The following is a 17,393-nucleotide window of genomic DNA, read 5'->3' on the forward strand; positions in this document are numbered from 1 at the left end:
CCACCCCCAGTAGGTCTTCTAGTCATTCTGTAGAAAAATGCAACAAGAAATTGTTATTGGTTGGCTTATTTGCCTTATTTTTTACAGTGCTGTACATACTGTACTTTACTGTGAATACCATACACAGTACTGAAACATCTCAACATGTTATAACACCGTAGGTTTCACAAAACTACTACTTTTGTTCAAAAAGGAGCACCTGAAATACAGTAAATGTGATACAGTCTGAGTAGAGAGATGAAGACATACCTGTTTTCCAGTCTGAATGTCCTAATTATGGATGAAACTGTGAAACAGCTAAGATCAGGATGGACTCTCTGCCCAGGCTCCCTCATAGTCAGACCATGGTTTATAACATGGTCCACCAAAGTTGCTCTTATGTCATCAGAAATAACGGTTCTTGCATGGCCTTTTCGACCGCATCCTCCTCTCTCTCTCTGTCTTCCTCTGCCTCTGACTCTAGCTCTCCCTTCTTCCACGCTTGCAAAGTTCTCAGAAGGGCTTAAGTGAGTCTTTTTGTAGCTGGCTTACTGGTGTTCTGTTTTGTGTCTAAGTATTTTCAGGTGTGTGTCTAAGTATTTTCAACTACCCAATTTGTATTGTATTTTGAACTGATGTGTTTTCCCAATGGTACACTGAGATTATGTGTCTTATGTATGAAAATGTGTGAAATGTGCAGGACCAAATGTGTTGCAGAAGTGCAACTAAAGTGCTAAGCAGCACTTTGTTTAAGGTATAGTGACAACAACTTCAAGTTAGGTTACTCTGGTTTAAGCATGTGTCTACAGTGTTCAAGCAATGGGCAAAAACTGCATTACATCAAGACTGGATTACTGTAATCCATTACTCTCAGGAAGTCCACAGAATGTAGTTAAAAGTCTTCAGCTTGTCCAAAATGCTGCAGCTAGAGTTCTGATGAGAATTAAAAAGAGAGATCATATCTCTCCTGTCTTAGCTTCCCTACATTGGCTACCTGTTAAATTCAGAATAGATTTTAAGATCCTTCTTCTCACATATAAAGCTCTTAATAATCAAGCTCCATCATACATCAGTGACCTGATTGTTCCATATGTTCCTAACCGAGCACTTCGCTCTCAGACTGCAGGTCTACTGGTGGTTCCCAGAATATCTAAAATTAGGATGGGAGGCAGATCTTTTAGCTATCAGGCTCCTCTCCTGTGGAACCAGCTCCCAGCTTTAGTCCGTGAGGCAGACACTTTGTCTACTTTTAAGAATAGGCTTAAAACATTTTTATTTGATAGGGCCTATGGTTAAAATCTGATGTTAGCCTAAATCTGGACAAGTGGGGGAGTACAGGGAGGTGGAGTGTACAGTCGGTAAAGACGGCTCTCCCTTGCCCTGCCTCCAACATGCCTCCATCTAAATAGGATAGATTATCCAGAGTTATCTCTGTAGTTATGCTGCTATAGGCTTAGACTGCTGGAGGATACACTGACCACTTTCCACACTCTACTACTTTATTCTACAGTATGCATGTATTGGATGTGCTACTACTAGTTTACCTGTTTAATTATAGATCCACTAGGATAAATACAATAAAGTCTATAACCAAATAGAATATTTACTAAGAAATCACAATGTAACCATAGAAACACTACTTGGTGTGTATGTGTGTGTGTGTGTGTGTGTGTGTGTGTGTGTGTGTGTGTGTGTGTGTGTGTGTGTGCCTGCTCTGTCTTCTTGATCCCCAGTGAGTCGTGGAGGATGGCTGCTTATACTGAGCCAGGATTCTCTGGAGGTTTCTTCTTGTTAAAAGGGAGTTTTCCTCTCCACTGTCGCTGCATGCTTGCTTAGTATGTGGATACAACCTGCTGGGTTCCTTATATAGGAAACTTTTTCTGATTGGCTTAATGAACTGACCTGAATTGGAATGTTTATTATGTGAAGGTCCTTGAGACGACTCTGGTCGTGATTTGGCGCTTTATAAATAAACTTGAATTGAATTGCTGAGCGACGCTGTGGAGGGAGCAGGATAACAGATGAGAACAATGATGACAGGTTAAATGACCTCAAGTAGGAACTCAATTAACTCTTTTTCACCTGAGGAATTAAATTATTTAATCCAACACGAGATTAACATGACTTTATTCTCCATAACAAGGACGTCCTGCTTCGACGATATGCCTCCCACCCCGATGCCATGGTGAATTGAGGAATCAGGGCTTCGTTGATGATGAAGATATCAGAGTTGTGGAACCATTAACTTAGTCGGTAGACCCTGATTTCTGGAACATCTCCAAGGACCCACATGTCTTTTAGCCCCAAACAAGCCTTTGTTCTTTCCAGTGCAGACCCATAGAAGATCCCAGAAAACTTTATTGATCAACCAAAGCTTAACAAATGTCCAGGTGCTGCAGGAACTCAGAGCTTCCTATGAAGATCTCCAAATAACAACTTACACACAGACTTCAGTACAGAAATCCAACATGTAAACATTTATCCTTGAAAAGCAATAGGACCAACATCTCACTGAAAACTGGAGACCAATAATTTTATTACAGAGTCATTAAAACCTTCCGTAGCCAGAAAGCTCAGGAGGACAGTCCATGATGGACACGACCAATGAGACGGTCTCCAGCCTAAATGCTTGGATAGGATCCTCAAAAGCCTGGAATTACTTCATCATCAAAACATTCAAATGCTGTACAAATATCACATTTCTTTATCAAATGAAAAGACTAGAAGCGCTGTAATTAGAAAGGCCCTGGATCATTGCTAACCAGTTTAGCTTGGCTCCAGGAGCTTTTAGGACAAACAGAAACTTTATTTTCCAGTTTGCTCATTATTTAACATTCCAGTTAACACCTGAATGTCTGACAGTCTGTTCAGAATGATGATGCCATGAGGTCAGATGCAGGTTCTGTTTCTAGAGGCAAATGGGTGAGATCATGCCTTAGGTAACTCATCTGCATTAAGCTTTAGCTGAAGATCTGTTTATTCTGGGCCTCGTTTGTGTCAGGTGGGTAAATAAAACAGGGCCAGAATAAAAAAAACTTTGATGTAATTTTATGAAAATGCTCTTGTGTCTGAAAACAAACATTCTTGTTTCAGCGTTGGATCTTTCATAATCTTTCAGCAAAACTGAATCTAAAAACATTTTCTGGGTTTTGTGCCACCTGTTGAAAGGCTGCTGGGCCCGTGAACGGGGAATCCTAGGTACTCCACTCAGGTATTAGCATCTGAAGATTATTAATCCGTTTGAGTTTTACCAGGTAATAACAGAAACAGACCATGGTGACCTGAGGTATGTGTGCATGTTAAAGACTCTTATTTTGAAGGATTGAAGGAAGTTCTTTGTTTGTTCTTTCAACCGACGATAAAAAAAAGTCAAAAAGAGAAAAATCTTTTTTTTATCTGACACCAAAACCAAGAAAGACCTTGTTTTTCATATGTTTAGTTTTACGCTTTTATCAAACTGGGAGAACCAGACAGAATTAAATTAAAATATTGAATTAACCAACGCCCCTCATGTGATCCTAATGTAGCCTTCAAAATAAAAGCTAAATAAATAAATAAACATAGTAAATAACAAGCAGATCACGACTCATCCGTGTTTCTTCAGTAAAGCCTGCCTCAGTCACATTTATCTCTGGAAACAAAACGCTTTTATTTTCCGTGTTCAGACCAAGCCCCCATAATCCGGGTCTGGAAATGAAGCAAAACAGGAAGTGACAAAAATTGCAGTTCCACTCTCATCCACTGGGGGCTGGTGTCAGAAACAAGCAAATAGCTTAGTCGATCACCTGAACTGAATGGCATTACATTAATCTCCGAGAACAAAGTAAGGAACCTTGGTGTTATCTTCGACCAGGACATGTCATTCAAATCCCAGGTTGAACAGGTTTGTAGGATTTCCTTTTTCCACCTTCGGAATATTGCTAAGATTAGAAGCATCCTTTCCAGGAGTGATGCTGAAAAACTAGTTCATGCATTTATTACATCAAGACTGGATTACTGTAATCCATTACTCTCAGGAAGTCCACAGAATGTAGTTAAACGTCTTCAGCTTGTCCAAAATGCTGCAGCTAGAGTTCTGATGAGAATTAAAAAGAGAGATCATATCTCTCCTGTCTTAGCTTCCCTACATTGGCTACCTGTTAAATTCAGAATAGATTTTAAGATCCTTCTTCTCACATATAAAGCTCTTAATAATCAAGCTCCATCATACATCAGTGATCTGATTGTTCCATATGTTCCTAACCGAGCACTTCGCTCTCAGACTACAGGTCTACTGGTGGTTCCCAGAATATCTAAAATTAGGATGGGAGGCAGATCTTTTAGTTATCAGGCTCCTCTCCTGTGGAACCAGCTCCCAGCCTTAGTCCGTGAGGCAGACACTTTGTCTACTTTTAAGAATAGGCTCAAAACATTTTTATTTGATGGGGCCTATGGTTAAAATCTGATGTTAGCCTAAATCTGGACAAGTGGGGGAGTAGAGGGAGGTGGAGTGTACAGTCGGTAAAGACGGCTCTCCCTTGCCCTGCCTCCAACATGCCTCCATCTAAATAGGATATATTATCCAGAGTTATCTCTGTAGTTATGCTGCTATAGGCTTAGACTGCTGGAGGATACACTGACCACTTTTCACACTCTACTACTTTCTTCTACAATCTGCTCTTTAACTGTATTATTTCCTGCTACTTCAGCTGTTAACTTTGTTTTCTCTGTAAGTGTTTTTCTCCCCAGAAGAAGCTACGACGTTCTGCTGAGCTGTGGTGGCCTCATGGAGGGGGCCATCGTCTAGCACACTGCTGCTAACCACTTAAACATTCTCCCTCTCCTGATAATAACTTTTTACTTTCCTTGACGTTGGATGTGCTACTACTAGTTTACCCGTTTAATTATAGATCCACTAGGATAAATACAATAAAGTTTATCTTTCACCTTATAGAATATTTACTAAGACATCACAATGTAACCGTAGAAACGCTACTTGGTGTGTGTGTGTGTGTGTGTGTGTGTGTGTGTGTGTGTGTGTGTGTGTGCTCTGTCTTCTCCATCTCCAGTGAGTCGTGGAGGATGGCTGCTTATACTGAGCCAGGATTCTCTGGAGGTTTCTTCCTGTTAAAAGGGAGTTTTCCTCTCCACTGTCGCTGCATGCTTGCTTGGTATGAGGAATGCTGTATAGTCACTGACACTAGTCAGTGACTTGATGCAATTTGCTGGGTTCCTTGTATAGGAAACATTATTTCTGATTGGCTTAATGAACTGACCTGAACTGGAATGTTTATTATGTGATGGTCCTTGAGACGACTCTTGTCGTGATTTGGCGCTTTATAAATAAACTTATATTGAATTGAATTGAATTATAATACGAGCCTATGGACAGGAATTGTGGATGTTCAGACAGAGTTAATTGAATCATATGTAATTATTGTGCTGCCCATAAACACAGCGGACATGTCTCCACCTTTAGTTTCAAGCTAATAAAGCACCCTGATTCCACAGAACGTTCTAATGATTCAACCTCCTCCACAGGCCAGTCCCATCAGCAGGATGTGGAGCAGAACATCACAATTAAATCCACAGAAGTTACTTCACACCTATAAATGCTTGTCTCACCTCACACATCTGCTTGTCTTAGAATGAGAGAAGACCTGAAGAACAAGAGCGGAGCCTAGAGCTACTCTGGAGAACGTCACAGAAACCCAACAGGATGCAAACATGAGACGGTTACATCATCGGACCTCTGGAGATCGGAGACAGAACTCCAAAAGTCACACAAGCTCTTTGCTTGAACTTTATTGTTGTAAAGATGGGGAGAGAAGCACGAGGAACCAGCTGTGGAACAGTGTGATCAGGTTCTGTTTGGTAGATCCTCAGCTGACAGACCAGATGGAGCTGGGATGTTCTCCCTCAGCAGTAGACACACCAGTAGATCAGGTTAAACAGGATGTAGGCGCCGGGGAAGATTATACGAGAGTATGTGTCGATGACGTGGGTGTTCTGGATGAAGCAGAAGCCATGAAGGCAGTTCTTTCTGGTCCCTGTGGACTCGTTGTCCAAAGCTAGGTGCACCACCATTCTCTCCTGATTGTCCATGATGTCTTCAGAACCCTCTGAGGTTCTGATGTAGCCCGACAGACTCTTAGCGTCCGCCACGTACGTCTCATCCAGCATCATGGTCTTGCTGTGAGGCATGCCACAAGCACAGGACAGCGTCTGGGACTGGGCGAAAGACAGAGGAGACAGGGGGACTCAGTAGAAGTGGAACCCTGTGAAGATCATGTGACCTGTGAAAGTCCACAATACCTGTTCCTTGACCTTCTCTCTGAGCTTCCGGTCTTTACCGTCCCTCACCGTCGTCAGATAGTTGACGGCTGCATACTCAAGCACAGACAGGAAGACGAAAACAAAACTGACCCAGAGGTAAATGTCCACAGCTTTGATGTAGGACACCCTGGGCATGGAGGCGTTGACTCCAGTGATGATGGTGGACATGGTCAACACCGTGGTTATACCTGACACACAGCATAGAGCAGTCACACCAACAGCTGAGCACTGCACAGGAGACAAACGGATCTGGGGGTTCCCAGCTTTTCCCCCGGACCCCCAGACAGGCCAGGCCCCCGACCCCAGCTCTGACCCGCGTGCACGCGTTTAAATGTGAGTCGTTATAAACTTTACACGGACATACAGAGTTACGTCTCCACGCAGAGCTTCGATTGTATTGGGTGCGTAATCTGGAGTTCACAGCTACGATCTTGGTAACCTCACAGCCTCGGCACACACAAAATGGTGGGGACCCTCTGCAACCTTTTGGGGATCCCCTTGGAGGCCCAGGACCTCAGGTTGGGAGCCGCTGATCTAGGCTACGTCAGAAGGCGGGAATCTAACTGGGTTTAGATGTTTAACAAACTCTCCCAACAAGCTACTTGTTTGCTGTGAATCCAAACTTTTAAATGTGCAGATGCACGTGCGAGGACCCGGAATCTGAGTCCTCTCACACCTGTGTGCTGCAGCAGCAGGTGACAAATACACAGACAGGTGTGATAACAGTGGGTTTGTGGCTCCCCCTGGTGGTGGCAGCAGTCATTCTGCTGCAGGACTCAAAACCTGATGCTGAATGAAACAAACACACCTGAACGCTCTCTCCCGTTTGGGGTTTCTCTAAATCTACACCGTTTCCCCTCTGATTGGCCGGATCAGGGGCTGCTGGCGTACCTAAGGAGACCCTGGCCGGGACCGCCCTGCGGTCGATCCAGAAGGACACCCAGGACAGCATGACCATCAGCGTGGCGGGGAAGTAGGTCTGCAGCAGGAAGAAGAAGATGTGACGTCTCAGAGTGAAGTTGATGTACAAACGGTTGTACCAGCCTGGAGAGGAGACAACACATCTGATCAAACACGGTGAACGGCGTTTGACCCAAAACTAACCAGTCAGCCTCATTCATAGCCTGCAAGAAACGATGAATGACTGGGAAACATCCCCACCTCAGTCCTGAACAACGTAAACACTATTTCTCAGGACTGAGGCTGTTCAGGAAAATTTCCACCACAAGTTAGATGAAAACTTTAATTACAGTTTATACAGAAACGTTAAAACAGCCAGTCGACCCATTTAAATGGCAGATACTGAGTTTGCTTTGTTTTCTGCAGAGAGCTGATCAGCAAACCGGTTTGATCCGCATCAGAACATCAGAATCCTGGCGTGAGTGCAACACTTAGACCGCTAACACCAGTGGGTGTAAGTAAAAGCTACGAGCAGCTCCAGTCTCACGTCCAACATTAACAACCATCACAGCTGGTAAATGTCTTCTAAATCAGAACTAACATTCAGCCTCTCCATCGAAGTTTGTCCAGATGACCAGAAACTATCGCCAAATCATTAAAACCAAGTCCAGAGTGACCCAAACGAAGGACTCTCCAGAACTGTGAAGCGTAGTGTAAAATCTGTAGATGATGCAGTCAGTCTTACCCTCCACTTCATCCTGCAACACCTGGACTCCCCAGGAACCCACACAAGGATGCTGCTTGTAGACGTCAGCTCAGCTCTATCTGTGCTGACCGAGCCCGACCCCATCTGCCGGTGGACCACAGACTTTCTGACCGACAGGTGACAGCACGTGAGGCTGGGAAAAAATGTCTCAGACACCCGAACCACCAACACTGGAACCCCCCAGGGCTGCGTCCTCTCTCCTCTACTCTTCTCCCTCTACACTAGCAGCTGCACCTCAAACCACCAGACGCTGAAACTGGTCAAGTCCGCGGATGACACCACCCTCGTTGGCCTTATCTCAGATGGGGACGAGTCTGCATACGGAGGAGCGGTGGAGCGCCTCGCGTCCTGGTGCAGAAACAACAACCTGGTGCTGAACGAGCAGAAGACAGCGGAGATGATCGTAGACCTCAGGAGAACACCGGCACCGCTGCCCGGCATAACCCTGACAGACAACCGGATTTCACCTGTGAGCTCCTTTTGCTTCCTTGGGTCCACCATCACCCATGACCTCAAGCGGGAGGTGTCCATCAATACCCTCATCAGGAAAGCCCAGCAAAGGATGTTCTTCTTGCACCAACTGAGGAAGCTCTGCATGCCATGATGATCCAGTTCTACACGGCCATCATCGAATCCATACTCACCTCCTCCATCACTGTGTGGTACGCAGGAGCCTCTGCCAGGGACAAAGACCGCAACGGGTAGCGCGGTCAGCGGAGAAAGTAATCAGCTGTAGCCTTCCATCAGTACATGACCCGTCGGATAACAGCTGACCCCTCTCACCCTGGTCATGGACTGTTTGAAACCCTACCTTCAGGGAGGAGGCTCAGGTCCTTAAAGACCAGAACCTCACGCCACAAAAACTGCTTCTTCCCATCTGCTGAAAGTCTCCTGAACAACCGATGACCAGCCAGTAGGCCCCGGTGACCCGCATTACTACACATTGTTTTCTAGCTGTGTTTCTACTTCTGTTTATTTGATGTATCTGAATGTAAATGCTGCCGGACCTGACTTTGACCTGAATGTACGTTTGCACCTCGCCACCGACACAAAGTCCTGGTAGATGAGCCTCTCACCTACATGGCAATAAATCAATCTGATTCTGATCAGAGGAGCCAACGGTGTTTCTATAACACCACTTCAAACACCGTTCATGAAGTCAGTGGCTTTAGCTACCTGACTGGAGAGTAACACCACCAGGAACAGCACTGAGCTAACTCGGGTAAGTGAAACGTGCTCATGAACTTTAGAATAAACAACGGCAACGGTCTCAGGCCTCACACACGTAATCACACAGGAAGCTGCTGGAGTTTTGGATCTGTGGCTCAGCTGAAGCCAGGGGGGCGGAGACAGTCCTGTCTACCTGTGCTGCTGTAGAAAGCCAGCCTGGAGGTGGTGTGGAACTTCTGAATGAGGAACTGAGACAGAGAGATCCTGTCGTCTGTGCTCAGAGACTCATCACCGCTTTTCCAGTACAGCATCAGGTCCTCGTCAGTGTAAGCGTCTGTGGGTGAGGAGATGTGGACAAACCTTAGAATAAAACGAAAAATAAAACCTGTGTGTGTGTGTGTGTGGGGGGGGGGGTCCATCTCGTTAACCACAGGATTTTAATCATTTGGTTTTGGGAGTCAATCCCATTCAAGATGGCCGCCACAGCTGCTACCTCTTCTAGTGAAAATTGGTTCTAAAGGTACTGCTCAAAGAAAGTTGCAGCCTGCATCACCCTTCAGTGCTGACGGGCCCCAGTAGAACCTCATGGAGTTGTGGGTCAAACAGAACCACTCATAGGGTCACAACTGGCCCACAGACCACACAGGACTTTACCTGACAGGTAAGTGTTGATGACTAATGGATATCAGAAAAAAACATCAGAGAAGGGAACAAGAAATGGTGGCAGAACGAGGGCAAAACACACAGGTGGTGAAATGTATGACTCAGAAATCAAACTTTTCCTTTTCAGCTATGACCGCAACACATTCTGAGGAATTCAGCAAAAGTTTCCCATTGAGTAGTAATTTCAAACACTGATATTTGTAAAAAATAAAAATTAACAATTTTTACTCTACTTCCTATTTGTCCATCCAGGCTCCCGTAGCAGCTCTTCTCTGCTTTTATAACAGCACAGTGTGTCTGTGTTTTCTTTGTGTGACAAATCAAGAATGTGATTTCATTTGAATCTCTCAGGGTTGTGTCCTCATGCCAAACATGATCACTGAGATAAAAAGTCTGAAACATTTTCATGGTAGACTATAATGATTCCAGTACGATGAAAGTTATTTTTGTTTCATAACCTAAACTCTGGTTGTAGCCCTTTACCTGTGTGGTCAGCCATTTGGTGGAGCATACCTAAATCCACAGGGCTTAATTTGAGCCGGATCTAGCGGGAATAAGATCCGGAAACTATCTTATTTTAAAAGGACCGTTCCGGCAACTCACGTGACAAACTTGTGCTACACGCAGGATTCGAATTACAGGTGAGCTAGGGCGCTCCTGGAAGCCCTCAACACACCCAGGGGGAGCACCAAAACAATCCTGGTTCTACTGATATTACATTATCTATGTGGACTCTGCTGGGATTATGTAGAGCTGAGAGGCGAAGAGCTCTGATCGTTGATGCGCTCCAGACATCTGCGTCCTGAGCACGGCCACAGTAACATTATCGAAGTGTCGCCACCTCAAAAACAAATTTAACACGCAATTGTTCATGTCGGCTCATTTCCTTTTATGTTTTCTGTCTTTTATTCTTTTATTTGTGCCTGATGCGTTTTACTGCTGCGGAGCGGGCGCATCACCTGTTTTGTCCTCCGGTGATTTCACTGCAGCGGTGCGGCCGGCGCGCACTCCGCTGTTTTAGCGGTCGGTAGATCTTTTAGAACTGCAGTTCAAAGGTAACTCATGAGGTGAATATATATGAACCCAGGTAGCAGTTTCTCTTTAGGATTGAGAGGAGATGCAGGAAGATAATAAACAGGCAGGACAGAAAAATAGTCAAATAAAAACAAGTTAGTTTTTGTACCTGCTGGTTGCAACAAACAGACACCACTGAAGGTAATCAGAAGTGAAGAACAGAAAATGAAATAATTATTTTAATGTTTAGAGCAGCAGGAACTCCGAGAGGCTGCAGGCGCATCAGAGAGATTGCGGCTGCTGCGCGGGGGGGGGGGGGGGGGGGGGGGACTGAAGCAGGGGGAGGGGGGGTGTCACAGGATGCAGGTGAGTGAAGTGGAGGTGAGGATCCAAGCGCAGGGTAAGAAGACAGGTAGACAGGAACGTTTTTAAAGGTTTTAATAAGGAGCACGCTGGAATCGACAAGACTCACCGAACTGAGAGGGTTTAAATACACGAGGGCTGGGAGCTTGGGTGAGAGGCAGCGGGGAGTAATCAGGAGACACAGGACTGAACAGAGCGGGGAGACAGGACAGGGTGTGACAGTACCCCTCCCCCCACTAAAGGGCGGCACCGGACGCCCAACGCAGGTCCAGACAGAGTACAGGGGGCCTGATGCCTGATTCTCCAAGGACACAACCGCGACAGCGGGGCTCAAACCTGCAACCCTCTAATTATAAAATCCTTTAATGTTAATCTGACACAATGAGAGACTTTAAACACAATTTCAACATAGTTAGTTTTATTCCTGTGATCACCTCCTGGGTTCTGCGTCATCATAAAGCATCATGTTGGTGTAAACGACTCAAACAGCCCTAATCAGCACACACGTGTTAGTTTATTCCACCAAAACCTGCATTTATGGGTCAAAACGGAACTTTATCCACATCTCAAGATCTCTGCAGACCTCCGTTGTCAGCAGGTGGCAGTGTTGAGTCATTTGGTGGTAACTTCCTCATCAAAGAAAAAAGCAATGAACATTTTCCTCTTTTACATTTTTTGATTAGGGTCAATAGGGGCTTTAGTTTAATGTTAATTATTGTATTAATAAAGACAAGGCAGTGTAATTATGCCATGCCTCTTCTTCAAACATCCCCGTGTTTTTGCTGCTCAGGGCCACGTTTGAGTCGTTTACACCAGCGTGATGCTTCATGGTGACGGTGAACCAGGAGGTGATGACAGGAATAAAACTGGTTTAAGTTCCTCGTTGTGTCGGATATGTAACTAAAACATGTTTAGTTACATTACACGGTTTCATAATTAGATGACCATGAATATTTCCAGGGCGACGTTGGGAGAGGGTTGCAGGTTTGAGCCCCGCTGTCGCAGTGGTGTCCATGGGCAAGGCCCTTTACCGTCCTGGCCTGGTCAGACGGACCGCTGGCTTCTGTCCCACGGCTGTAGCTGTGGCTATAATGTAGCTCATCATCACCAGTGTGTGATTGTGTTGACTGTTGTGTTGTAAAGTGCCTTGGGGGGTTGTAGGGCTGCTTTATAAATACAGGTGATTATAAGTGAGAGCATAAGGTGACAGACACTTGGACGAGTACCGGGCCTCTCCAGGTCCCGGTACTGGTCCCACAGCACCAGCAGGGACAACAGTTCCTGTCACCATCATGTTTGAGGTTTAATGAGGATTAAAGACAAAGTTGGAAGAGTCTGACTTGGACCTAGTGGACGTGTCGCTGACACGACGGGTTCTGTGTTCCCTCGGTGTGCGCTCAGCCCGGTCTTTAGTAATTGGTCCATGAACTGATGTGTGGTCAGGGCGTGGTCGTACTCACAGCTCTCCAGCTCCAGTGTGCATGTCTGTGAGTCCAGAGGGAAGCGGCTGAAGTCCATGTTGCAGGCAGCAGTAACCGTGACCCTGGAGGAGATAAGGGCAGAGCGTGAAGCTCAGCGGCGCCAGAGCCCACCTGGCCCGGTCCAGACCTGTTCTCACCTCAGGCTGTACAAAACGTGTCCGTCTGGGAAGACCCTCAGCATGATGTTGTCAGTGGTGGTGTCATGGATGAAGGACCTTTTGGAATGGACGAAGAACACGTCAGGGACCCATATTTTCTTCACCAGGCGCCCGTCGAACGTCATGCTCTTGTTGGTGGAGCTGGGGAAGGCCAGCCGCTCGTCCTTCCAGTAGTGTCTCAGATACAGAGTCATGGTGAAGTCCTGAGGAGGACAGGGAGGACAGAACCATCTGGATTAAGGATCACCATGAGGACTCGCTCTGCTCGCCTCCTCTGGCTTAATGAATTCCTCTGGGATTACAGCTTTGCTACTCCCAGCTGCTGGATTATTCAGCAGCTCTATGACTAAATGTTCAGTCAACAAAAGTGTCAAACATATGTCAACCCTACACAACTAATAGTGGTTAGTGGTTGCAGATTAGTCCTGTCATGTTGCCTGATTTCACCTCGCGCAGACAGGACCCCCCGCCCCCGGATCATCCCCAGTCCCATTATATAAGACCAGGAGGAGCGGCTGCAGCAACACAATGTTCCCTAACAGGAGGAGCCGCCTGGCGTTGTGTAAGAAGAGTTAAGGAGATTCCCTCTGACGACTCAGAAACTGCTAACTCCGTCAGAGGGGCAGATGTCCTCCATCCAGGCTGCAAACTTCAGGTCTTATTAATAATCTCCGACTCTGACACGACGTTGTTGGAGTCCACAGGCATGGCCCGTTACAGACCAGCATCTTCTGCTGGTTAGTAAAGATGACATCATACCAGAGTCGCCAGGTGTGTTCTTACTGCCACAGGTTTGTTACAACCTGCTTCATATCCAGCAGGTTCTCACCGCCAGGCTGACAGACGTCCGTCAGACTCAGCCCTTGTGGGTGGAAGCCTGTTGCCGTTTGTCTGACACACTCGTAAACGTGTGGATCTAACGTTTAAACACACAACCTTGGGGTCTAATGAAACATAATCCTCGTGCGTCCTCGCTTACACAACATCATCACGACTACTGAAGATCACATTCATGGCTCCAGAACAGAAGGTTGAATAATTACGTCACCCTGCACTAAATTCATTTTGACTTTGGCCAAAACGACTAATTCCTGCAAATGAGCTTTATGTTCTGGTTGTGATCATTCTGAAGTCCAACAGCCAGCTCACGACTGTCCTCCCCGTGAGTCCCTTCGTGGCGGGGCTGAGAGTGCACGCAACCATCGCCGTGCGTGGACAACCTGTCGTTCTCTACGCTTCAGATGTGATTTCATATGTTTTAGACACAGCTCAAATATGTCGGCTGATTTCAGATCTGATTCTAAACTTTAATTTCTAACACAGATTGAATTTATGTTCAAATATATAGGCTGAAAAAGAATTCCCTCTCCTTCCAGCGACCTGTCGTTGTCCACCTGAGCCAACGCCACCGTGTTGGCCCTGACCCTGACCCTGTTAGAGACCCGACAGAAGCTGAAAGATGTCAGAGGTGCGACGTTAGCTTAGGAGTAAAAACAGCGATCAGCACAAATGCAGGCGGACAGTTTGAATTTGCTTTCCCACTTTAACTACAAGTGATGGGCGGGGATCCCGGGGGACACGGGGGGGGGGGGGACACGTCCCCCCCTCACACAAAGTTGCCCCCCCCCCCCCACAAAAGTTATTGTAAACACATAAATGCTATCAGTAAACCTGTATTGTCTTCTAAAACCACAACGTAAAAGTTATTCTGCAAATACAAAACAATGTTTTTAATTGTTGAGGAATTATAGTCGTCCCCCCCCCCCCCCCAATTCCTCAAGTTGGTACGGTCGGTCCACACGCGCTGTTTCCAACGGGCGGGGCTGCCGGCTCTGCCCCGCTCACAGACAGGAGGCGGGAATCAGAAAGCCAGCGGTTTCCAGCAGGAAGTCATTTATCACACGCTTGTTCTACTAACTTAAATATGTGTGTCAGATGTGGTCATGAATGTCAAACATGGACACCGATCATCTTTAGACTCTGATCACCGGTCGGAGATCCCTTCATGACAGACCACCACCACCACAGTAAAAAAAGTTGTCACTTCATGTTCTCTGGTCATTCCAGGATTATTCCACTATTATTATTCCATTCACTAAGGTGATCAAAAGTTCCTTTTTCCGGACACGTACGCTTTCATGGTCTGCCCCTGGAATCTGCGGAGCGTTTATAGATCAATGAAAATGTCCGCGTTTCATCCTATTTAGCAGATGAACATGGTAAAATCAAGACTGGTCCGATGTATGGAAAACCACAGCGTTTAACCGCTCTTATCCCGTCTTCCCCAGGCTCTGCAGCTGTTTACAACATGTCAGAGTGCAGGTGCGCCGTGCAGCTTAGGGATGAGCTGGTAGCAGCAGATGTGTGGTGGAGGCACGTCGCTCAAAGCTCTCAGTGTAAAACATAGAGCCAAAGATCCCGTTGGCCACACAGACCCAAAAACACTCTGGAAACTGAGAAAAGTGAGAGATCGATTCAACTGAAAGATAAACTATAGAGTATGTATATGTTTAGTGTATTTGTAAAGTAAATGTTTTTAATTTGTATTATTAAAATGAAACAAATATTTCAAGAATATATTTTTAGATTTTGTGTGTCTTTGTTCAGCAGGACTTAGATAAAGTTATTAAATATTACAGAGTTATTCTCTAATAGCCTACAAACATTTCTATGGTTTATTAAAGAGATCTCAGTCATTTTGATACTTGACTTGTGAAAACTGATTTGAAGTTTGTAATTTTTTTAAACATATTTAGAAGGAAATTTCAAATATATTAAAATCAATAAGGAACTATTTGGATTTTAGTAGCTTTCATGTTATGTGATTTAATAACATTTTAATTTGACATCTTATGTTCTCTCTCTTTGTTGTGAAACAGTTAGATGTGTTTTAGTACTTAAAATTAATGCTTTGCATCGGTCCGCACGTGCAGCTGCTGGTCAGCTAGTAGCCGTGTCATTTCAGGACATGTTGCTTCAACTATTAACGATCTACTTCTAAATCTTTATTCTGAGTTGCTTATTCCGTTTTAGGCCACAGTCTTGTTATTGAAATGAAAACAAAAGGAAAGGATGCTTATGGAGATGTACAAAACTGGCAAGATATTATTGTTGATCAGTATCCTCCAGCTCCGCTCTAATGACAACATCCCGTCTGTGTGTGTGTTGCTGTCCAACTGTCAGCAGACCAGGTCGTTTTTTAATGCTCCAGAACGTCGAGTAAGTAGAAACTTGCATTTTGATAAAGACATCTATAAGACAGAAATGAAACTGTTGCTAAATGGTTTCATGAGGCAAAGTCCAGTCGCTGGAGCACAGGCAGCCAGAGCCTGTCAGACACAGGCACAGAGTCTCATACAGTGTTGTATGTAGAGCATTTATTCATGTCCCCCCAAAAATTACTCTCTGAAGTTTTACTGTTTATCGTCCCCCCCCCCCCCCCCAATTGAAATGGGATTTCCGCCCTGAGGTGTTGAGCCAAGACGCAGGAGTTCTTGAGTTCTGTGATGTAAGAGTGGAAGGTTCAACAAACTAAAATAAAATAAAGCAAAAACATGACAAAATCTAAGTATTACTGATACAGAAGTAAAAAATTAAATAAAACTGGAACCTGGGTGAAAACAGAAGTTGTTCTAATACCTTAATTACACCAAAAACAAGGCAAGGCGGCTTTATTTGTGTAGCACATTTCAAACATGGGGAAATTCAATGTGCTTCACAGCTAGCGTTAAATGGCACAACAACAAACAGGAGAACACAAATAAAATCATAACTTAGAGCTAAAAGGAAAAGACAGAATTAAGGTTGAGCAGATTACAGTGGAGACGACGCAGCATAAGAAACTATTCATGTAAAGGCTGAAGAGTACACGAGGGGTTAAGTTTTAAACAACACTAGAGTCGGGGCAGACCTTAAATACTGGAAAGCTGATTGCATATGTGAGCAGCATCTCCACCATGTTTGGTTCTGACCCGAGGTTCTACCAGCTGATTGCTACCTAAGGATCTCAGAGCCCTATTGGGTGTTTATACCATGTCACATGGTGCACGCCAGTTGAGGTTGAGGTGAGGATCCAAGGTGCAGGAGAAAAAGGCAGGCAGGTAAGTACATTCAGAAAGGTTTTAATCAGAAGCACACGGGACCAGAGCCGGATTAAATAAATGGACTACACTAGGCAGGCTGCATTTTTAGCCCCCCCCCCCCCCCCCCCTCCATCGATGTTATGTAATGAATTGAAATCTGAAACTTACAAAATTTACTTATAAAAGTTCATTCACATTTTACATAGCCTAGTTTTTGGTTACAAATTGGTTGTTTGTATGCCAAAATAAGTCATGTGTTGTAGGCTGTTGCCTCTGCTGAATCAGAAATTCTGTCAATTTTCTGAGTGTGAACTTATTGTTTTGCTATTTGAACATTAATAAAATTATTTGACAAATAATTAATAAAACCAGCAACACTTACCAAGGAAACCATTTAGCATTATCTACTCCGGGATAATCTTCAGCCTTCCAGCATCACAGGGCCTCAGTCACAGCAGAAACACGTCGAAAGAAATGTTCCTTGGTTAAGCTTCAGTCTATG

General features: G+C 45.0%; 1 protein-coding gene across 2 annotated transcripts in view; it reads right to left on the reverse strand.

The window, feature by feature from the left end:
* Positions 1 to 2,319: 2,319 nt before the first annotated feature.
* LOC107395993 (gamma-aminobutyric acid receptor subunit rho-2) overlaps positions 2,320 to 17,393 on the reverse strand; it is a 41,427-nt gene continuing 26,353 nt past the window's right edge. Inside the window, exons 5-10 of one of the 2 annotated variants that reach the window (XM_054733755.1) lie at positions 12,789 to 13,012; positions 12,631 to 12,713; positions 9,324 to 9,464; positions 7,186 to 7,338; positions 6,274 to 6,482; positions 2,320 to 6,189 (exon numbers count right to left, since the gene is read on the reverse strand). In XM_054733755.1, the coding sequence (XP_054589730.1) occupies positions 5,878 to 6,189; positions 6,274 to 6,482; positions 7,186 to 7,338; positions 9,324 to 9,464; positions 12,631 to 12,713; positions 12,789 to 13,012 (1,122 nt within the window). In that variant the 3' untranslated portion in view covers positions 2,320 to 5,877. The remainder of the gene's footprint in view (positions 6,190 to 6,273; positions 6,483 to 7,185; positions 7,339 to 9,323; positions 9,465 to 12,630; positions 12,714 to 12,788; positions 13,013 to 17,393) is intronic. The other variant, XM_054733756.1, reaches the window with a different exon arrangement.

Source organism: Nothobranchius furzeri, chromosome 3 (genome assembly GCF_043380555.1).
Source record: "Nothobranchius furzeri strain GRZ-AD chromosome 3, NfurGRZ-RIMD1, whole genome shotgun sequence".
NCBI lineage: Eukaryota > Metazoa > Chordata > Actinopteri > Cyprinodontiformes > Nothobranchiidae > Nothobranchius > Nothobranchius furzeri.